Source organism: Nerophis ophidion, linkage group LG04 (genome assembly GCF_033978795.1).
Source record: "Nerophis ophidion isolate RoL-2023_Sa linkage group LG04, RoL_Noph_v1.0, whole genome shotgun sequence".
NCBI lineage: Eukaryota > Metazoa > Chordata > Actinopteri > Syngnathiformes > Syngnathidae > Nerophis > Nerophis ophidion.
This window is the reverse complement of record NC_084614.1, coordinates 13,710,966-13,735,070: the sequence shown is the minus strand read 5'-3', so window position 1 is coordinate 13,735,070 and position 24,105 is coordinate 13,710,966. Positions and strand designations below refer to the sequence as shown.

At 38.3% G+C, this 24,105-nt stretch overlaps 1 protein-coding gene across 4 annotated transcripts in view; it reads left to right on the top strand.

The window, feature by feature from the left end:
* Nucleotides 1-3,749: 3,749 nt before the first annotated feature.
* Nucleotides 3,750-24,105, top strand: part of LOC133550944 (potassium voltage-gated channel subfamily KQT member 4) — a 136,915-nt gene continuing 116,559 nt past the window's right edge. For all 4 annotated transcript variants that reach the window (XM_061897115.1, XM_061897112.1, XM_061897113.1 and 1 more), the window contains exon 1: nucleotides 3,750-4,304. In XM_061897115.1, coding sequence (XP_061753099.1) covers nucleotides 4,003-4,304 — 302 coding nt within the window. In that variant the 5' untranslated portion in view covers nucleotides 3,750-4,002. The remainder of the gene's footprint in view (nucleotides 4,305-24,105) is intronic.

Below are 24,105 nucleotides of genomic sequence, written 5' to 3'. Positions count from 1 at the left end.
CTGAAAACAGCAACATATTCCTGATGTAGAGGATCTTTGACTAACAGTAGGTCCTCAAAAACAGTAGTGTATTCTTGTTATATAGATGATCTTTGACTAGAAGTAGGTCCTTTTTAAAACAGTAGAATATCTCGGTCTGATAAAGGATCTTTGAGTAGCAGTAGGTCCTCAAAAACTACAGAATATTGCTGCCATGTAGAGGATCTTTTACTAGCAGCAGGTGCTGAAAAACAGCAACATATTCCTGTCATATAGAGGATCTTTGAATAGAAGTAGGTCATTTTTAAAACAGTAGAATATTTATGTCTGATAAAGGACCTTTGACTAGCAGTAGGTCCTCAAAAACAGCAGAATATTCCTGTCTTATAGAGGATCTTTGACTAGCAGTAGGTGCTGAAAATAGAAACATATTCCTGTGATGTAGAGGATCTTTGAGAGTATTTCTGTCATTTAGATGATGTTTGACTGGCAGTATAGGTCCTGAAAAAACAGCACAGTGTTTTTGTCGCATAGAGGATCTTTGACTAGCTGTATGTCCACAAAAACTAGCAGGGCATTTCCGGTGTATAGAGGATCTTTGACTAACAGTAGGTCCTGAAAATCAGCAACATATTTCTGTCGTATAGAGGATCTTTGACTAGCAGTAGATACTCAAAAACAGCAGAGTATTCCTGTCATATAGAGGATCTTTGACCGACAAAGCTTATTCAATTAATAAGTTTGATCAAAGAGTAATTACTGACGTCAAGTTAGAAATCAAAAATGTTGATCCGGGGGAAGAATTGTGTGCAAAATTTGTGTTGTCGGTTTTTGTTTCACTTTTTGGTTGGCTTCTCCAAAGGTGACATCACACCCAAGATGGTCACATGACACAGTTGAGGCAGGGGAGACACACACACACACACACACACACACACACACACACACACACACACACACACACACACACACACACACACACACACACACACAACAGATTTCATGCCTCCACAGCTATGCTGCTCGTGTGTCGTTACACAAGTGTGCGTGTGTGTGTGTGTGTGTGTATGTGTGTGTGTGTCACTGTTGTGCATTTAGAAGGCCGCGCCCCCTGGGGGCATGTACCCCCCCAACGCGCGCACGCACACACACACACACACACACACACACACACACACACACACACACACACACACACACACACACCTGTTTCTACCCCTCCTCCCACAATCACAAAAACAAAGGTGAAAAAAGTGTTTTTAAGCATAAAAAGATAAAAAATAACAATAAATATTTCCATGTGACAAGCCCCGCCCACCCGTCCCCCCTCCCATGTGCAAAACACGTCACATGTTGGTCACACTCGTCATTGGCCAAGGTCACACTCGTCATTGGCCAAGGTCACACTCGTCATTGGCCAAGGTCACACTTGGAGAGGTGACCAGCGGACACTTGATTAGGTACGTGTATCTCCCTCCGGGATAGCGAGTCGTGAATGATCAACTTCCTCCCATGTGGCTGAAGAAGGTGACTTCTTTTTACACTTGAAACAAATCCTTCCGCCTGAAATATGAAATAGGGAATTGTATTTTGGGGCCAATATGTTGTCATGTATTTACTGTAAGTCACCACTAGGGGTGCTGCAAAACATCCATTCTCGTACTCAGTGACGGCATCCAAGAAGGTGTTTGCTGCATGCTTTGAGGAGGGAAAAATGAGTGCCACCTGGTGGACGAGGAAAAAACTGACCGCCAGCCATCCAACAGTAAAAAAAAAAAATACACAAAAATAGCATAAAACATTTGTTAGTTTGTGTTAAATTCAACTTGAGTTGAAAAGTGACATTGACATACAGTAATGTTTTAGTCGTTTGGAACAAATATGTCACTTTAAGGATTTTAGATGCAAAGTTCTTTAAGTCAGCAAATAATATATTTTATTTTATTGGTAACATTTATTGTTTTCATTAGGCCCCCCTTTTAATAAAAAAAAACATTTATAATAGCCTATACTATTTAATTAATCAATTCACTTAAATTGAGTTATTATAATACATTCCCTTTAATATTTGCAATATGATATTAATATTTACATGTATTATTTTTTTACTAAAATGTTACTATCTACTGAGAATATTATACGTATTATTTGTACTACACAATATATTTTGGCTCAGAATATTATTGTATTTGTACTATTAAATAAGTATTTACTTAGAATATGTATCCGTATTATTTGTACTAAAATACTTATAATAATGTCATATATTATTTGTACTATAATAATCTATTAAGAATATTTATATATAGTATTTGTACATGATATAAATATTTACTTAAAATATGTGTAGATATTAATTGAATTATATTATTAATATATACTGATAAAAGGGTGTATGCATTGTTTGTAATATTAACATTTATTTAGAATATGTAAATGTATTATTTTTACAAAAAAATATATATTTACTGATGTTTGTATGTAAGATTTGTACTATACTAAGAATATTTTCTATATTATTTGCACCACAATATTATAATGTATCATATTTTTTGTATTTGTACTATAATATAAATAAATATTATGTACATTTATTAATGGTAAAATAATATTAATATCGACTGAGAATATTTATGTATTATTTGTACTATATTTACTTCTAATATTTATATGTATTATTTGCACTATAATATTATAATATACTGAGAATATGTATTATTTGTAGTATGTTAATACTTACTTTGAATATTAATGTGTATTTGTATTGTAATATTATATACTGAAAATATGTATATGTATTATTTGTATTATATTTTTATATACTGAGAATATGTGTGTATTTTTCTACTATATTATTAATATTTACTTAAAATAGTTATATGTATTATTTGTACTATAATATGAATATTTACTTGGAACATTATTGTGTAATATTTGTACTATAATATTAACAGTTAATTATCATGTTTTATGTGTAATTTGTACTATTTTATATACTAACAATAGGTTCATGTATTTGTTCTATAATCTTAATATCTACTGAGAATATTTATATGTATTATTTGTACTATAATGTTATATACTGAGAATACGTATATGCACTAATTGTACTATAATATTAATATTCACTTAGAATATTTCTATTTATTATTTTTACTATAGTATTAACAGTTAATGATCATATTGTATGTATTATTTGTACTATAATGTTATATACCGAGAATAAGTATATGTATTGTCCTATAATATGCATATTTATGGAGAATATGTATTTGTACTATAATATTGTTATATACTGAGATTATGTATATATATTATTTGTACTAAAAATATTCACTTAGAATATTTATATGTTAATAATCATAATGTATGTATTATTTGTACAATAATATGAATATTTACATATATTCTAATGTTTTGTACTATAATAATAATGATAATAATAATAACTGATAATATTTTGTATGCATTATTTGTTTTATAATATTTAAATTAACTGATAATATTTATATATTATGAATTATTAAATACATTTACTCAGAAAGTTGCTGGAAATTATGCTGAATTACGATCTATCTATCTATCTATCTATCTATCTATCTATCTATCTATCTATCTATCTATCTATCTATCTATCTGGCAATTAGAAATGTGGGCGTGCGTGCGTGAGCGTGCACGTGACGTTCACAGCCTGGCGGGTTCGCGCACGGACACACGCACGTCCGTCCACCTGGCCGCTCGCCCCCGCCGGCCGCCCACTAAAAGTGTTGGAGACGCGCGCGGGCCAGGTCTGAAACAGGAGCGGCGCGATGAAGTCCGCAGGTGACGTCACGCGTGTCCGTGCAGCTCCGTGACTTTTCAGCGCCTCAACTTTCGCTTGTCTTCTTCTTTTCTCGGGACTTGTTCTTTATTTTAAATTTCGGATGGAGAACTCGCGTGGAGAACTTGCGCCCAAGTTTGCGCCCCCGCGGCGGCCGATCACGTGAAGAGAGCCCCCTCCACCACCCCCGCTAGAGGCCCCCCATGCTGGGCAGCCCGTCCGACAACGGCGGCGTGAGGATGCTGGTTCCCCCGGCCCCGAGCGACGACCGGCGGGTGGAGTTTGTGGCGCTCACCGCCGTCCACACGGAGAGGAGCGAGCCGTCCACGCCGGAGCGAGGGCTGCCGTCTCACCGCACCGGGCTGCTGGGCACGCCGCTGCCGGGACCTCCGGGACCCCGGGCCCACACGTCCGCCTCCAGCAAGCGCTTCCGAAAGTTGCAGAACTGCATGTACAACGTGCTGGAGAGACCGCGGGGATGGGCCTTCATCTACCATATTTTCATGTAAGTCTCCTCCTTCTTCATCTACCATATGTTCATGTAAGTCTCCTCCTTCTTCATCTACCATATGTTCATGTAAGTCTCCTTCTTCATCTACCATATTTTCATGTAAGTCTCCTTCTTCTTCATCTGCCATATTTTCATTTAAGTCTCCTTCTTCTTCATCTACCATATTTTCATGTAAGTCTCCTTCTTCAGCTACCATATTTTCATGTAAGTCTCCTTCTTCTCCTTCTTCATCTACCATATTTTCATGTAAGTCTCCTTCTTTAACATCCTTTATGTACCATCTTTTCATGTGAGTCTCCTTCTTCTTTATCTACCATATTTTCATGTAAGTCTCCTACTCCTTCTTCATCTACCATCTTTTCATGTAAGTCTCCTCCTTCTCCTTCTTCATCTACCATATTTTCATGTAAGTCTCCTTCTTCATCTACCATATTTTCATCTAAGTCTCCTCCTTCTCCTTCTTCATCTACCATATGTTCATGTAAGTCTCCTTCTTCATCTACCATCTTTTCATGTAAATCTCCTTCTTCATCTACCATATTTTCATGTAAGTCTCCTTCTTCATCTACCATATTTTCATGTAAGTCTCCTCCTTCTCCTTCTTCATCTACCATATTTTCATGTAAGTCTCCTTTTTCTTTATCTTCCATATTTTCATGTGAGTCTCCTTCTTCATCTACCATCTTTTCATGTAAGTCTCCTCCTTCTCCTTCTTCATCTACCATCTTTTCATGTAAGTCTCCTCCTTCTCCTTCTTCATCTACCATCTTTTCATGTAAGTCTCCTCCTTCTCCTTCTTCATTTACCATCTTTTCATGTAAGTCTCCTCCGTCTCCTTCTTCATCTACCATCTTTTCATGTGAGTCTCCTTCTTTAACATCCTTTATCTACCATCTTTTCATGTAAGTCTCCTCCTTCTCCTTCATCTACCATCTCTTCATGTAAGTCTCCTTCTTCATCTACCATCTTTTCATGTAAGTCTCCTTCTTCTCCTTCATCAACCATCTTTTCATGTGAATCTCCTTCTCCTTCTTTAACCTCCGTCATCTACCATGTTTTCATGTGAGTCTCATTCTTCTCCTTCATCTACCATGTTTTCATGTAAGTCTCCTTCTCCTTCTTTAACCTCCGTCATCTACCATATTTTCATGTAATTCTCCTCCTTCTCCTTCATCTACCATATTTTCATGTAAGTCTTCTCCTTCTCCTTAATCTCCCATGTTTTTATGTTAGTCTCCTTCTTCTCCTTCATCTACCATCTTTTCATGTGAGTCTCCTTTAACCTCCGTCATCTACCATGTTTTCATGTGAGTCTTCTTCTCCATCTACCATCTTTTCATGTGTCTCCTTCTTCTCCTTCATCTACCATCTTTTCATGTGTCTTCTCCTTCTCCTTCTTTAACCTCCATTATCCACCATGTTTCATGTGAGTCTTCTTCTCCTTCGTTTACCATGTTTTCATGTGAGTCTCCTTCTTCTCCTTGTCCTTCTTTGACCTTCTCTATCTACCGTGTTTTCATGTGTCTTCTTCTTCTTCATCCAGCATGGTTTCATGTGAATCTCATTCTTCTCTTTCTTCTTTAACCTCTTTGATCTACCATGTTTTCATGGAAGTCTTCTTCTACTTCATCTACCGTGTTTTCATGTGAGTCTTCTCCTTCATCCACCATGTTTTCATGTGAGTCTCATTCTTCTCCTTCTTTAACCTCCTTCATCTACCATGTTTTCATGTAAGTCTTCTTCTCCTTCATCCACCATGTTTTCATGTGAGTCTCATTCTTCTCCTTATTTAATATCCTTCATCCAGAATGTTTTCATGTAAGTCTTCTTCTACTTCATCTACCATGTTTTCATGTAAGTCTCATTCTTCTTCATCTACCATGTTTTCTTGCAAGTCTTCTTCTACTTCATCTACACTGTTTTCATCTGAGTCTCCTTCTTCTTCTCCAACCTTCTTCATCTACCATGTTTTCATGTAAGTCTTCTTCTCATTCATCTACCATGTCTTCTTCTCATTCATCTACCATGTCTTCGTGTGAATCTTCTCCTTCTTTAACCTCCTTCATCTACCATGTTTTCATGTGGGGTTTCTTCTTCTTCTTCTTCTTCTTCATCTAACATGTTTTCATGGGAGTCTCCTTCTCCTCCTTCATCTACCATGTCTTCATATAAGTCTTCTCCTTCTTTAACCTCCATTTACCATGTCTTCATGTAAGTATTTTTCGTTAACCTCCTTCATCTACCATGTTTTCATGTGAATCTTCTTCTCTTTCATCTACCATGTTTTCATGTAAGTCTCCTATTTTAACCTCCTTCATCTACCATGTTTTCATGCAAGTCTCCATCTACCATGTTTTCATGTGAGTCTTTTTCTCCTTCATCTACCATTGTAGATGAAGGTATATGTCTTCATATGAGTCTTCTCCTTCTTTAACCTCATCAATCTACAATGTCTTCATGCAAGTCTTCTCCTTCTCTTTCCCCTTCATCTACAATGTCTTCATGTAAGTGTTTTTCTTCTTTAACCTCCTTCATCTACCATATTTTCATGTTAATCTTCTTCTTCTTCTCCTTCATCTGCCATATTTTCATGTAAGTCTCCTTTCTCATTCTATAACCTCCTTCATCTACCATGTCTTCATGTAAGTCTTCTCCTTCTTTAACCTCCTTCTTCATCATCTACCATGTCTTCATGTGGGTCTTCTTCTTCTCCTTCTTCCACCATGTCTACACGTGAGTCTCCTTCTTCTTCTCCTCCTTCATCTACCATGTCTACATGTGAGTTGTCTTCTTCTTCTCCTTCTTCCACCATGTCCACATGTGAGACTTCTCCTTCGTCTCCTTCTTCTACCATGGCTTCATGTGAGTCTTCTCTTTCTTCTCCTTCTTCTTCTTCTCCTTTTTCTTTTCCTTCATCTACCACCTCTTCACGTGAGTCCTCCTCCTCCTCCTCCTCCTTCTTCTTCTCCTTATACTTTTTCCTTGTCGTCATTCCCTTTTCTCCTCTGTTTTTGTCAACTTTATTCTCTTTTTGTCCTCATTTGTCCGTCTTCTCTTCTTTGTTAACTTTTTTCTCCTTTTTGTCAAATTTAGCCTCCTTGTCCTCATTCTTCTCCTTATTCGAGTCCTCTTTCTTGTCCACTTCTCCTCTTTCTTCTCCTTTTTCTAGTCCACTTTCTTTTCCTCTTTCTACTCCTCTTTCTTTTCCTCGTTCTTCTCCACTTTCTTGTCCTCTTTCTCCTCCTCTTTCTAGTCCACTTTCTTCTCATCTTTCTTCTCCACTTCTTCTATTTCTAGTCCTCTTTCTTTGCACTCTTTCTTTTCCTCTTTTTTCCTCCTTTTTCTGGTCCACTTTCTTGTCCTCTTTCCTTACCTCTTTCTTCTCCATTTTCTGGTACTCTTTGTTCTCCTCTTTTATTCTGGTCATCTTTCTTCTCCACTTTCTTCCACACTTCTCCTATCTCTAGTCCACTTTCTCGTCCTCTTTCCGTCCTCTTACTTCTCCACTTTCTTTGTACTGTTTCTTTTCATCCTTCTTTTCCTCTTTTGTCTCCTCTTTCTTCTTCTCCTTGTCTTCTTTCCTGTCCACTTTCTTCTCATCTTTATTCTCCCGTTTCATCCTCTTTTTTGTTCTCTTTCTTCTCTTTTTTGTCCACTTTGTTATCCTCCTTCTACTCCTCTTTCTTCCCTTTTGTCCTTCTTGTTCTACTTTCTGTTTTGTCCTCCTTGTCGACTTTGTTCTCCACTCTCTTCTCTTTCTTCTTCTCTTCCTTGTCCACTTTCTTCAATGCCTTATTCTCCTCTTTCTTAGTCCTCATTCTTGTTTTCCTTCTTGTCCTCTTTCTTCTCCTCTTTCCTCTCCACTTGGTCTACTTCCATCTTGTCTTTCTGCTTGGAGGTCATTATCATCTCAGCTGTGGTGCTTCACCTCCACATGACGTCAAGACTTCAGTCTCCTCTTTCCTGTCTGACAAGTCCTCCTGTCTCTCACACGACCTCATCAACAAGTTTACATTCTTGATCTTTGTTTCTTTTTAAAGATGTTCAGAGTTCACCTATCACAGTAAATCATACGTTCATCTTTTATTCCTCATGACAACAGTTTTTATTCATTAAGTCCAACTTTAAAACAAAGGTTTCATCATAAAACACATCATTATATTGAAACGGTCGCTGTCGATAAATATCATAAACATATCTGTCAAAAAAATCGTAAAAAACAGCAACATGTTCTTGTCATTTTGAGGATCTTGGACCATCAGTAAGTCCTCAAAAATAGCACACAGTCTTCTTGTCCTAAAGAAGATCTTTGACTAGCAGTAGGTCCTCAAAAACCGTAACAAGAGTTATTGGTTTATAGATGATCTTTGACTATCAGTAGGTCCTAAAAAATAGTAAAACATTCTTGTCATATAGAGGATCCTTGACTATCAGTATATCCTCCAAAACAGCATAATGTTCCCGTCATATAGAGAATCGTTGACTAGCAGTAGGTCATCAAAAACGGCAGCATGTTCCTGTCATATAGAGGATCTTTGACTGTCAGTAGGTCCTCAAAAAACCGCAAAATGTTCGTGTCACATAGAGGATCTTTGATTAGCAGTAGGTCTTCAAAATCAATAAAACATTCTTCTCATATAGAGGATCTTTGACATGCAGTAAATGGTCAAACACAGCAAAATGTTCTGGTCATATCGAGGATCTTCGACTATCAGTTAGTCCTTAAAAAAAACAGTCTTCTTGTCTTATAGAAGATCTTTGACTATCAGTAGGGTCTTCAAAAACAGTAAACAATTCTTGTCTTATAGAAGATCTTTGACAATCAGTAGGTCCTAAAAAATAGTAAAACATTTTTGTCATGTTGAGGATCCTTGACTAACAGTAAGTCCTCCAATACAGCATAATGTTCCCGTCATATAGAGCAATGGTCCCCAACCACCGGGCTCGATTGGTACCGGGCCGCAGAATAATTTTTTATTATTGTTATTTTTTATTTATTTTCAATTTTATTTTTATTTTTATTTTTTTAAATCAACATAAAAAAACAAATGATACACTTACAATTAGTGCACCAATCCAAAAACCATCCCTGTTTCACGACAAAAAGTAGTTGGGAAAGGGCATGTTCACCACTGTTACACATCACCTTTTTATTTTAAAAACACTCAAATGTTTTGGGAACTGAGGAAACTAATTGTTGAAGCTTTGTAAGTGGAATTCTTTCTCATTCTTGTTTTATGTAGAGCTTCAGTCGTTCAGCAGTCCGGGGTCTCCGCTGTCGTATTTTACGCTTCATAATGCGCCACACATTTTCCATGGGAGACAGGTCTGGACTGCAGGCGGGCCAGGAAAGTATCCGCACTCTTTTACTACGAAACCACGCTGTTTTAACTCGTGGCTTGGTATTGTCTTGCTGAAATAAGCAGGGGCGTCCATGATAACGTTGCTTGGATGACAACGTTATCATACATCTCCAAAACCTGTATGGACCTCTCAGCATTAATGGTGCCTTCACAGATGTGTAAGTTACCCATACCTTGGGGACTAATACACCCCCATACCATCACAGATGCTGGCTTTTGAACTTTGCGCCTATAACAATCCGGATGGTTATTTTTCTCTTTGTTCCGGAGGACACCATGTCCACAGTTTCCAAATATAATTTGAAATGTGGACTCGTCAGACCACAGAACACTTTTCCTCTTTGCATCAGTCCATCTTGGATGAGCTCGGGCCCAGCGAAGCCAGCGGCGTTCCTGGGTGTTGTTGATAAATGGCTTTCGCTTTGCATAGCAGAGTTTTAACTGGCACTTACAGATGTAGCGACCAACTGTAGTTACTGACAGTGGTTTTATGAAGTGTTCCTGAGCCCATGTGGTGATATCCTTCACACACTGTCGGTTTTTGATGCAGTACCGCCTGAGGGATGAAAGGTCCGTAATATCATCGCTTATGTGCAGTGATTTCTCCAGATTCTCTGAACCTTTTGAGGATTTTACGGACCGTAGATGGTAAAATCCCTAAATTCCTTGCAATAGCTCGTTGAGAAATGTTGTTCTAAAACTGTTCGACAATTTGCTTACAAATTGGTGACCCTCGCCCCATCCTTGTTTGTGAATTACTTAGCATTTCATGGAAGCTGTTTTTATACCCAATCATGGCACCCACCTGTTCCCAATTAGCCTGCACACCTGTGGGATTTTCCAAATAAGTGTTTAAGTATTTCTCAACTTTATCAGTACTTATTGCCACCTTTCCCAACTTCTTTGTCACGTGTTGCTGGCATCAAATTCTAGAGTTAATGATTATTTGCACAAAAAAAAAACAGGGATATACAAACGGGGTTTGTATATCAATGCATGGAGCAAGTCAATGGTTCTATACTACATTACCCAGAAGGCTTAGCACTGAAAATGTCAATGCAATTTAACACGCTGCTTTATCGATGATTCTTAGCCCCTTCCTGCTCCATCACTGTTAAGAGTATGACCGTGACCGGCGACTCGATGTCCAGCGGCGGCTCTTGACGCGTCGGGGGTCATGACGACCAAAGGTGATGTGTCACCTGACCTGAGCGAGACGCACACTTTGTCCTTTCATGGGCATGGCGTCCACCGGGAAATGGCGGCGCTGTCGCTCACCTTTGACCCCCAAGAATGCAAAGTCACGTCAGTCTGTGAAGCGCTTTCCTTCGATTGTCCTCGCCCGACCAAGAACGCCCTGTCAGCGCTGGCCAAAAGGTCAAAGTTCACTCGGCGCGTATTTTTGTAAAGCGTGTCGGCGCTGATGTGCCTTTGCCAGCGCAGGACACGACAGTTGTCCCATGGGCACGCCCCCTTCATTGTGGACACGCCCCCTGCTGGCCAGCAACCACGTGTGCAGCTGCTGCTCCTGTGATGTGTTCATGTCCATGGGAAATCCCACGCTCTGTTTCCCCAACGCTCCGTAGTCATGTTGGCTTTTCAGGGAAGGTCACCTCCACCCACAGCACAGTGCTCCTGTCATTTAGAGGATCTTTGACTTGTAGGAGGTCCTCAAAAATAGCAAACTTTTTTTGTCACGTAGAGGATCTTTGATTTACAGGAGGTCCTCAAAAATAGCAAACTGTTTATGTCAATAGAGCATCTTTGATGAGCAGGACATCCTCAAAAACAACAAATTTTTTCTGTCATATAGAGGATCTTTGACTAACAGGAGGTCCTCAAAAACAGCGAAATATCCTTGTTATATAGAGGATCTTTGACGAGTTCAAGGTCCTCAAAAACAGCAAAATATTCCTGTCACTGAGAGGAACTTTGATGACAAAAAGAGCAAACTGTTCTTGTCATTTAGAGGATCTTTGACTAGCAGTATAGGCCCTTAAAAACTGCAACATATTCCTGTCTTATAGAGGATGTTTGACAAACAATAGAGCCTCAAAAACAGCAAAATTTTCTTGTTGTACAGCGGATCTTTGACGAGCAGGAGAGCCTTTTAAACAGCAAAATATTTTTGTCATTTAAAGGATCTTTGACTTGCAGGAGATCCTCAAAAACAGCAAATTGTTTCTGTCCAACGGAGGATCTTTGACTCACAGGAGGTCCTCAAAAATAGCTAAATATCCTTGTCATATAGAGGATCTTTGACAAGTTCAAGGTCCTCAAAAACAGCAAAATATTCCTGTCACTTAGAGGAACTTTGACGAACGGCAGGTCCTCAAAAAGCGCAAACTATTCTTGTCATTTAGAGGATCTTTGACTAGCAGTATAGGCCCTTAAAAACTGCAGCATATTCCTGTCATATAGAGGATGTTCGACAAACAATAGAGCCTCAAAAACAGCAAAATATTATTTTTATATAGCGGATCTTTGACGAGCAGGAGAGCTTTTAAACAGAAAAAGATTCTTGTCATTTGCAGGATCTTTGACTAGCAGTATGTCCTCAAAAAGAGCAGCATATTCCTGCTGTATAGAGGATCTTTGACTGTCTGTAGGTCCTCAAAAACAGAAAAATGTTCATGTCACATAGAGGATCTTTGACTAGCAGTAGGTTTTCAAAAAAATAAAACATTCTTGTCATTTAGAGGATATTTTGACATGCAGTAGGTCCTCAAAAACAGTAAAACATTCTTCTCATATAGAGGATCTCTGGCATGCAGTATAGATCCGTAAAAACGGCAGCATTTTACTATTAGAGGATCTTTGACTAGCAGTAGGTCCTCAAAAACAGCAGCATATTCCTGTCATGTAGAGGATCTTTGACTGTCAGTAGGTCCTCAAAAACAGCAAAATGTTCGTGTCACACACATAATCTTTGCCTAGCAGCAGGTCTTCAAAATCAGTAAATCATTCTTGTTATAGAGGATGTTCGACAAACAATAGAGCCTCAAAAACAGCAAAATATTATTTTTATATAGCGGATCTTTGACGAGCAGGAGAGCTTTTAAACAGCAAAAGATTCTTGTCATTTACAGGATCTTTGACTAGCAGTATGTCCTCAAAAAGAGCAGCATATTCCTGCTGTATAGAGGATCTTTGACTGTCAGTAGGTCCTCAAAAACAGAAAAATGTTCATGTCACATAGAGGATCTTTGACTAGCAGTAGGTTTTCGAAAAAATAAAACATTCTTGTCATTTAGAGGATATTTTGACCTGCAGTAGGTCCTCAAAAACAGTAAAACATTCTTCTCATATAAAAGATCTTTGGCATGCAGTATAGATCCGGAAAAACGGCAGCATATTACTATTAGAGGATCTTTGACTAGCAGTAGGTCCTCAAAAACAGCAGCATATTCCTGTCATGTAGAGGATCTTTGACTGTCAGTAGGTCCTCAAAAACAGCAAAATGTTCGTGTCACACACATAATCTTTGCCTAGCAGCAGGTCTTCAAAATCAGTAAATCATTCTTGTTATATAGAGGATCTTTGACTAGCAGTAGGTCCTCAAAAACATTAAAACCTTTTTCTCATATAGAGGATCTTGGACTATCAGTAGGTCCTCAAAAATAGTAAAACGTTCTTGTAATATAGAGGATCTTTGACTATCAGTAGGTCCTCAAAAACAGCAAAATGTTTCTGTCACACACAGAATCTTTGCTTAGCAGTAGTTCTTTAAAATCAGTAAATCATTCTTGTTATATAGAGGATCTTGGATTAGCAGTAGATCCTCAAAAATAGTAAAACCTTTTTCTCATATAGAGGATCTTGGACTATCAGTAGGTCCTCAGAAATAGTAAAATGTTCTTGTCATATAAAGGATCTTTGACTATCAGTAGGTCCTCAAAAATAGTAAAACGTTCTTGTAATATAGAGGATCTTTGACCATCAGTAGGTCCTCAAAAACCGCAAAATGTTCGTGTCACATACAGAATCTTTGACTAGCAGTAGCTCTTCAAAATCAGTAAAACATTCTTGTCATATAGAGGATATTTGACTAGCAGTATAGATCCTGAAAAACAGCAGCATGTTTCTATTAAATAGAGGATCTTTGACTAGCAGTAGGTCCTCAAAAACAGCAGCATATTCCTGTCATGTAGAGGATCTTTGAACGTCAGTAGGTCCTCAAAAACAGCAAAATGTTCGTGTCACACACAGAATCTTTGCCTAGCAGTAGGTCTTCAAAATCAGTAAATCATTCTTGTTATATAGAGGATCTTTGACTAGCAGTAGGTCCTCAAAAACATTAAAACCTTTTTCTCATATAGAGGATCTTGGACTATTAGTAGGTCCTCAAAAATAGTAAAATGTTCTTGTAATATAGGGAATCTTTGACTATCAGTAGTTCCTCAAAAACAGCAAAATGTTTGTGTCACACAGAATCTTTGCTTAGCAGTAGTTCTTTAAAATCAGTAAATCATTCTTGTTATATAGAGGATCTTGGATTAGCAGTAGGTCCTCAAAAATAGTAAAACCTTCTTCTCATATAGAGGATCTTGGACTATCAGTAGGTCCTCAGAAATAGTAAAATGTTCTTGTCATATAAAGGATCTTGGACTATCAGTAGGTCCTCAAAAATAGTAAAACGTTCTTGTAATATAGAGGATCTTTGACTATCAGTAGGTCCTCAAAAACAGCAAAATGTTTGTGTCACACAGAATCTTTGCTTAGCAGTAGTTCTTTAAAATCAGTAAATCATTCTTGTTATATAGAGGATCTTGGATTAGCAGTAGGTCCTCAAAAATAGTAAAACCTTCTTCTCATATAGAGGATCTTGGACTATCAGTAGGTCCTCAGAAATAGTAAAATGTTCTTGTCATATAGAGGATCTTTGACTATCAGTAGGTCCTCAAAAATAGTAAAACGTTCTTGTAATATAGAGGATCTTTGACTATCAGTAGGTCCTCAAAAACAGCAAAATGTTTGTGTCACATACCAAATCTTTGACTAGCAGTAGGTCCTCAAAAAGAGCAAAATGTTTGTGTCACATACGGAATCTTTGACTAGCAGAAGGTCCTCAAAAAGAGCAAAATGTTCGTGTCACATACAGAATCTTTGACTAGCAGAAGGTCCTCAAAAAGAGCAAAATGTTCGTGTCACATACAGAATCTTTGACTAGCAGTAGGTCTTTAAAATCAGTAAATCATTCTTGTTATATAGAGGATCTTGGACTAGCAGTAGGTCCTCAAAAATAGTAAAACCTTCTTGTCATATAGAGGATCTTGGACTATCAGTAGGTCCTCAAAAATAGTAAAATGTTCTTGTCATATCGAGGATCTTTGACTATCAGTAGGTCCTAGAAAATAGTAAAACGTTCTTGTAATATAGAGGATCTTTGACTATCAGTAGGTCCTCAAAAACAGCAAAATGTTCGTGTCACACACATAATCTTTGCCTAACAGTAGGTCTTTAAAATCAGTAAATAATTCTTGTAATATAGAGGATCTTTGACTAGCAGTAGGTCCTCAAAAACAGTAAAACCTTTTTCTCGTATAGAGGATCTTGGACTATCAGTAGGTCCTCAAAAATAGTAAAATGTTCTTGTCATATAGAGGATATTTGACTATCAGTAGGTCCTCAAAAACAGCAAAATGTTTGTGTCACACACAGAATCTTTGCCTAGCAGTAGGTTTTTAAAATCAGTAAATCATTCTTGTTATTTAGAGGATCTTGGACTAGCAGTAGGTCCTCAAATAGTAAAACCTTCTTCTCATATAGAGGATCTTGGACTATCAGTAGGTCCTCAAAAATAGTAAAATGTTCTTGTTATATCGAGGATCTTTGACTATCAGTAGGTCCTCAAAAATAGTAAAACGTTCTTGTAATATAGAGGATCTTTGACTATCAGTAGGTCCTCAAAAACAGCAAAATGTTCGTGTCACACACATAATCTTTGCCTAGCAGTAGGTCTTTAAAATCAGTAAATAATTCTTGTAATATAGAGGATCTTTGACTAGCAGTAGGTCCTCAAAAACAGTAAAACCTTTTTCTCGTATAGAGGATCTTGGACTATCAGTAGGTCCTCAAAAATAGTAAAATGTTTTTGTCATATAGAGGATCTTTGACTATCAGTAGGTTTTTAAAATCAGTAAATCATTCTTGTTATTTAGAGGATCTTGGACTAGCAGTAGGTCCTCAAATAGTAAAACCTTCTTCTCATATAGAGGATCTTGGACTATCAGTAGGTCCTCAAAAATAGTAAAATGTTCTTGTCATATCGAGGATCTTTGACTATCAGTAGGTCCTCAAAAATAGTAAAACGTTCTTGTAATATAGAGGATCTTTGACTATCAGTAGGTCCTCAAAAACAGCAAAATGTTCGTGTCACACACATAATCTTTGCCTAGCAGTAGGTCTTTAAAATCAGTAAATAATTCTTGTAATATAGAGGATCTTTGACTAGCAGTAGGTCCTCAAAAACAGTAAAACCTTTTTCTCGTATAGAGGATCTTGGACTATCAGTAGGTCCTCAAAAATAGTAAAATGTTTTTGTCATATAGAGGATTTTTGACTATCAGTAGGTCCTCAAAAACAGCAAAATGTTTGTGTCACACACAGAATCTTTGCCTAGCAGCAGGTCTTTAAAATCAGTAAATCATTCTTGTTATATAGAGGATCTTGGACTAGCAGTAGGTCCTCAAAAACAGTAAAACCTTCTTCTCATATAGAGGATCTTGGACTATCAGTAGGTCCTCAAAAATAGTAAAATGTTCTTGTCGTATCGAGGATCTTTGACTATCAGTATGTCCTCAAAAACAGCAAAATGTTTGTGTCACACACAGAATCTTTGCCTAGCAGTAGGTCTTTAAAATCAGTAAATCATTCTTGTTGTATAGAGGATCTTGGACGAGCAGTAGGTCCTCAAAAATAGTAAAACCTTCTTCTCATATAAAGGATCTTGGACTATCAGTAGGTCCTCAAAAATAGTAAAATGTTCTTGTCATATCGAGGATCTTTGACTATCAGTAGGTCCTCAAAAATAGTAAAACGTTCTTGTAATATAGAGGATCTTTGACTATCAGTAGGTCCTCAAAAACAACAAAATGTTCGTGTCACACACATAATCTTTGCCTAGCAGTAGGTCTTTAAAATCAGTAAATAATTCTTGTAATATAGAGGATCTTTGACTAGCAGTAGGTCCTCAAAAACAGTAAAACCTTTTTCTCGTATAGAGGATCTTGGACTATCAGTAGGTCCTCAAAAATAGTAAAATGTTGTTGTCATATAGAGGATCTTTGACTATCAGTAGGTCCTCAAAAACAGCAAAATGTTTGTGTCACACACAGAATCTTTGCCTAGCAGCAGGTCTTTAAAATCAGTAAATCATTCTTGTTATATAGAGGATCTTGGACTAGCAGTAGGTCCTCAAAAATAGTAAAACCTTTTTCTCATATAGAGGATCTTGGACTATCAGTAGGTCCTCAAAAATAGTAAAATGTTCTTGTCATATCGAGGATCTTTGACTATCAGTAGGTCCTCAAAAACAGCAAAATGTTTGTGTCACACACAGGATCTTTGCCTAGCAGTAGGTCTTTAAAATCAGTAAATCATTCTTGTTGTATAGAGGATCTTGGACGAGCAGTAGGTCCTCAAAAATAGTAAAACCTTCTTCTCATATAAAGGATCTTGGACTATCAGTAGGTCCTCAAAAATAGTAAAATGTTCTTGTCATATCGAGGATCTTTGACTATCAGTAGGTCCTCAAAAATAGTAAAACGTTCTTGTAATATAGAGGATCTTTGACTATCAGTAGGTCCTCAAAAACAACAAAATGTTCGTGTCACACACATAATCTTTGCCTAGCAGTAGGTCTTTAAAATCAGTAAATAATTCTTGTAATATAGAGGATCTTTGACTAGCAGTAGGTCCTCAAAAACAGTAAAACCTTTTTCTCGTATAGAGGATCTTGGACTACCAGTAGGTCCTCAAAAATAGTAAAATGTTCTTGTCATATAGAGGATCTTTGACTATCAGTAGGTCCTCAAAAACAGCAAAATGTTTGTGTCACACACAGAATCTTTGCCTAGCAGTAGGTCTTTAAAATCAGTAAATCATTCTTGTTATATAGAGGATCTTGGACTAGCAGTAGGTCCTCAAAAATAGTAAAACCTTCTTCTCATATAGAGGATCTTGGACTATCAGTAGGTCCTCAAAAATAGTAAAATGTTCTTGTCATATCGAGGATCTTTGACTATCAGTAGGTCCTAGAAAATAGTAAAACGTTCTTGTAATATAGAGGATCTTTGACTATCAGTAGGTCCTAGAAAATAGTAAAACGTTCTTGTCATATAGAGGATCTTTGACTATCAGTCGGTCCTCAAAAACAGCAAAATGTTCGTGTCACATACCGAATCTTTGACTAGCAGAAGGTCCTCAAAAAGACAAAATGTTTGTGTCACATACAGAATCTTTGACTAGCAGTAGGTTTTCAGAGAGCCATGAAAGCCAAATATTTTAAAATGCATTTCTGTGAGAGCCATATAATATTTATTAACACTGAGTACAACTAAATGCGTGCATTTTTAAGTAAGACCAACATTTTTAGAGTACAATAAGTCTCTTATTCTTTTTAATAACATTGTTATTCAGAAACTAACCAATAATAAATAAAATACTTCCTAATGCGACTTCTTGAACTGGTGTGGTAGAAAACGGATGGACGGATTAAAATGCATGAGAACGTTTTATATTTTCAACATTGTTTTTAACACATACCACGAATTGATTTACGTGGACACCAAATTAAACAAGTTGAAAAACCATTTCGGGTGTTACCACTTAAGTGGTCAATTGTACGGAATATGTACTGTACTGTGCAATCTACTAATAAACGTTTCAATCAATCAATCAATCAATCAAAACTGTGATTACCAGCGGAATTATTCATTATTACCAAGATTTATCCGAGAGCCAGATGCAGTCATCAAAAGAGCCACATCTGGCTCCAGAGCCATAAATTCCCTACCCCTGATATAGAGGATCTTTGACTATCAGTAGGTCCTCAAAAATTGTAAAACATTCTTGTCATATAGAGCAGGGGTTGTCAAACTCAAATACAGAGTGGGCCAAAATTTAAAACTGAACAAAGCCGCGGGCCAAGGTTGAACAAATTAACCTTTTAATAGGGACCCAAACACGTTTTGCATTCAATATTAAACAAGCAAGGTTTATATAACTTTAGTGGCATGCAAAATCCAGTTTCAAATAATAATTAAAGCTGCAAGCAGAGTTGGTCGTGTCCGCCTTTGGCCGCTGCCAAGCCCTGGTCTAAGTCAGACCTACATAGAGGTCTTTGTTTCATGTCTCTACGACATTCCTAACAGAAGTTACAAGCAGTTTTGTCTGGGTTTTTTCCTAGTGGGCGCTGGAGCGCAAATTTGACTTTTGGGGTTTGGTTTTTTATTAGATGGCAATTTTCGCCAGTCCTGATGTGTGTGTAAAATTTGGTGATTTTTGAAGCATGTTAAGGGGGTCAAATTACGGATCAGCGTTTCTGGATGTTGTTGATAAATGGCTTTCGCTTTGCATAGTAGAGCTTTAACTTGCACTTTGAAGCATTTTAAGGGGGTCAAATTACAGCTCAAACAGGCAAAAATTTCATTTTTTAGGAAACTTTAAAAAATATCAATGGCATATAAATGAATGATAAATGGGTTGTACTTGTATAGCACTTTTCTACCTTCAAGGTACTCAAAGCGCTTTGACACTACTTCCACATTTACCCATTCACACACTGATGGAGGGAGCTGCCATGCAAGGCGCCAACCAGCACCCATCAGGAGCAAGGGTGGAGTGTCTTGCTCAGGACACAACGGACGTGACGAGGTTGGTACCAGGTGGGATTTGAACCAGGGACCCTCGGGTTGCGCACGGCCACTCTCCCACTGCGCCACGCCGTCCCGTATCAAATAAAATTTAAATAAAAATTGAATGCCTCTTTTCTATTTGCAGCCTTCTGAGGTAAATATCAAAATCAACTTTTTCCACGGGCTAATGATACATTTGAAAATAAATAATAATGAAAGAATCAAACATTCAAGCCTTTAAGTAGCAAGAGAAAGTGCATGAATAAAGCGTTAATTTTTGCTCAGTTTGCTACACTGGTTTGCTATAACACGGGGGATGTATATTGTAGCATCCCGTAAGTGTTAGTGCTGCAAGGGGTTCTGGGTATTAGTTTTGTTGTGTTTATGTTGTGTTTATGTTGTGTTACGGTGCGGATGTTCTCCCGAAATGTTTGTCATTCTTGTTTGGTGTGGGTTCACAGTGTGGCGCATATCTGTAACAGTGTTAAAGTTGTTTATACGGCCACCCTCAGTGTGACCTGTATGGCTGTTGATCAACTATGCCTTGAATTAACTTGTGTGTGTGTGTGTAAAATCTGCTTATATTGTGTGACTAGGCTGGCACGATGTTTGTATGTAGGAAAAGCGGACGTGACGCAAGGTTAAAGAGAATGCTTAAGGAAGTTCCATTAAAACACGCCCCCATTATTGTTGTCCGGGTGGAAATCGGGACAAATTCGGGAGAATGGTTGCCTCGGGAGAGGCACTGAACTTCGGGAAAATCGGGAGGTTTGGCAAGTATGAATATTAATGGTGTTAGAGGGGGCATCACCGCTGTATAATACCGGCGGGCCAGCTCTAATGTTAATTTGATATTGCCTCAAGGGCCAAATGAAATTATGCGGCGGGCCAAATTTGGCCCGCGGGCCAGAGTTTGACACCCATGATATAGAGCAGGGATAGGGAACCTATGGCTCTAGAGCCAGATGTGGCTCTTTTGATGACTGCATCTGGCTCTCAGACAAATCTTAGCTGACATTGCTTAACGCGATAATTATGAATAATTTCGCTGGTAATCACAGTGCTAAAAATAACGTGCAAAATATAATACATTCTCATGCATTTATATCCATCCATCCATTTCCTACCGCACCTGTTCAAGAAGTCGCATTAATGGTGAGAAGTATTTTATGTCACGATGGGGGGGGTTGCAGCTTGCTGCGGGGCAGACGGACTACTCGGGACACGGCATTTAGGTAAAAACATGATATAATTTTAACAAAAAAAATATACAAACAAAAATCGCTCACAGCGGAGGCACAACTTGGGCTAAAGAACAAAGCTAACATAAATCAAACAAAACGTACTTGGCATGGCATGAAGCACGAAACTATGGCAAGGCATGAAACAAGTCAGCACAGGGCGACTGACTGGCAAAGACGAGCTTAAATACTGCCGCTGATTAGTGCTCGGGAAGCAGGTGAGCGGGCATTTTGTCCACCAGAGACAGGTGGACAAAATGAGTAACCAAGGAAACCAGACAAGGGAGTGGAAAAAAACAGGAACTTAAAAAGTCCAAAGGACAAACAGCACATGACCAAACAAAAATATGATCCACAGCCATGACATTTTATTTATTATTGGTTAGCTTCAGAATAACAATGGTATTAAAAAGAATAAGAGACTTATTGTACTCTAAAAATGTTGGTCTTACTTAAAAATGCACGCATTTAGTTGTATTCGGTGTTAAAAAATATGATATGGCTCTCACGGAAATACATTTTGAAATATTTGGCTTTCATGGCTCTTTTAGCCAAAAAGGTTCCCGACCCCTGATATAGAGGATCTTTGACTAGCAGCGGCTCCTCAAACACAGCACGGCGTGTTGTCCTGTAGAGGATGGGAACTCCCACTCCTTGTCTCTCGTCCGCCCCACAACCTTGTTGTCTCGAGGGCAGGTCACCTCCGCGGTGATGTCATCGCTCATGTGGTCGCCATGTCTGCTGGATCCTGTTTCACATACCGGGGGGGGGGGGGGGGGGGGGGGGTTAGGGGTGTGGTCTTTGTGTGTGTGTGTACGTGTGTGCGTGTGTGATGTCGTTGGGTTGCCAGACCTCATTCCCACAATGTTGTGTCACCCTCAGAAGTGTGTGTTTGTTGTTGGAAGCTCACTACATGTGCGTTAATTGATGCTGACCTGCTCCTCCTCCTCATTAGGAAGTACAACGTAGCTGCCACCAGGGGGCTCTCAACTACAATCATCTGTTGCTAATGTTGTGCTGTCAACAAACAATATTTACTTTATTATTATTATTATTATTATTATTGTATGGTTCAAATTTCTGGTCTTCAAATTTTTAACATATTTTACGTCTTTTTGACCAAAAATTAGACCTTTTTGATCGTGAAAAAGTCTAAATGAAATGTAAACAAATAGGCCAATCAGAGCATGCGGTTCAGTATCGTGGCTGCTGATTGGCTCAGCCTCAGACGTACTATATAGTCGCGTGAAAGTGACCGTGTGGGTGTAATGTCATGACACGTTACGTTGAAAACATGTCTAGAAGGTCACAATCGTCTTTTTTTTTAATGCTGGAACTATGAAAATGTTTGATTTATTTTGGAAAAAAAAAAAATCCTATTTTTGCAGAAATTAATTTCATGACAAGCATGTTTTTGCCTTTGTTGTTTCATGTCAACTTTCCTCCTATTCATTGAAATAATATAATTTAAAAAAAAAATGTATGGGTAGCTCCAATCCCAGAAATGTCAGGTGACAAACCTATCCACACAAAATAACCTTTTTAAAATAAAACTTAATAATATTACATAAGAAAATACTCTTGCATTTTTTCTTATTAAAAAGTTTTAAGCTGGAAAAAAAAAATATATATAAAAAAATAAAAACCTACATAGTTTTCAAGTTGTCGAGATAACTGAAAAAATGTTGTATGGCAAAAATGTGTTCTATCTGGCACTTTTATTGTGAAGTCAGGAAATGAAAAGCAGCAAACAGGATGTTGCATCATCTGGAGATGTTACATTTAAAGGCCTACTGAAAGCCACTACTAGCGACCACGCAGTCTGATAGTTTATATATCAATGATGAAATATTAACATTGCAACACATGCCAATACGGCCTTTTTAGTTTACTAAATTGCAATTTTAAATTTCGCGCGGAAGTATCAGCTAAAACGTCGCGGTATGATGACACGTGCGTGTGACGTCACGCATTGTAGAGGACATTTTGGTCCAGCACCGTCCACAGCTATAAGTTGTCTTTTTTCATCGCATAATTCCACAGTATTATGGACATCTGTGTTGCTGAATATTTTCCAATGTGTTCAATTAATAATGGAGACGTCAAAGAAGAAAGATGCGAAGCGGTGTATTGCGGCTGCCTTGATCAACACAAACACAGCCGATGTTTCCTTATGTACATTCTCGAAAGATGACGGTGAAGCTTTACTATGGAACAGAGCGGTCAGGCGAACATGGTTCCCTACCACATGTCAACCGGCATGTTTCGGTGAGAAAATTGTGGTAATAAGCCGGCTCTTACCGTAGACATGAGCGGAGAGCTTGCGTCGCTCCTCCTGCACCTATCAAAGAGGCAGCTGCGACTCTCTTGCCTCCTCCCACCGGCCGCCCCCGACCCGACCGGCTGCCTTCGCCTCGTCGAGAAACGTGGCTTCCCTCGGAGACACTGGCGGTCACCACACCTGTGGCCACACCCCTCCGACTTTCAGGTTGTACAAGTACGACCATATAATCTCACTAAAACACTAGTAACACAATAAGCAGATAAGGGATTTTCCAGAATTATCCTAGTAAATTTGTCTAATAATATCTGAATCGCTCTGCCGTCTAGTTTTTTTGTTTATTATATATATTTTTTTCTAGTCTTTCACCCTCCCTTTCCTCATCCACGAATCTTTCATCCTCGCTCAAATTAATAGGGAAGTCGTTGCTTTCTCGGTCCGAATCGCTCTCGCTGCTAGTGGCCATGATTGTAAACAATGTTCAGATGTGAGGAGCTCCACAACCCGTGACGTCACGCGCACATCGTCTGCTACTTCCGGTACAGGCAAGGCTTTTTTATCAGCGACCAAAAGTTGCGAACTTTATCGCCGAAATTCTCTACTAAATCCTTTCAGCAAAAATATGGCAATATCGCGAAATGATCACGTATGACACATAGAATGGACCTGCTTTCCACGTTTGAATAAGAAAATCAAATTTTAGTAGGCCTTTAACTCACATACTGTGGTGTATAGTCTGCATAAATAATCGACGGACGGATCAGAATTGATCGTGGATGGATGGCGTGGTGAATCGGTGGATTCAAACACGACATTGTTGTGGCCAGCAGAGGCGCCGTTGAGCCCGTCTCAACTGTTTTCCAGTTAGCATTAATGTTAGCAGCACAAAACAGTCCTAGTATCAAAAGTTAATAAAACGTTAAAAACGCGTTAACTGTAAGTTCTTATAAGGACAAAACATTTTTTTAATGCGCAATTAGTGCACACGCATACCTTTTTGACCCTCGGGCCGTTCCGTAGAACGACTCCAGGGCTATTTTCTCGTTATTTTGT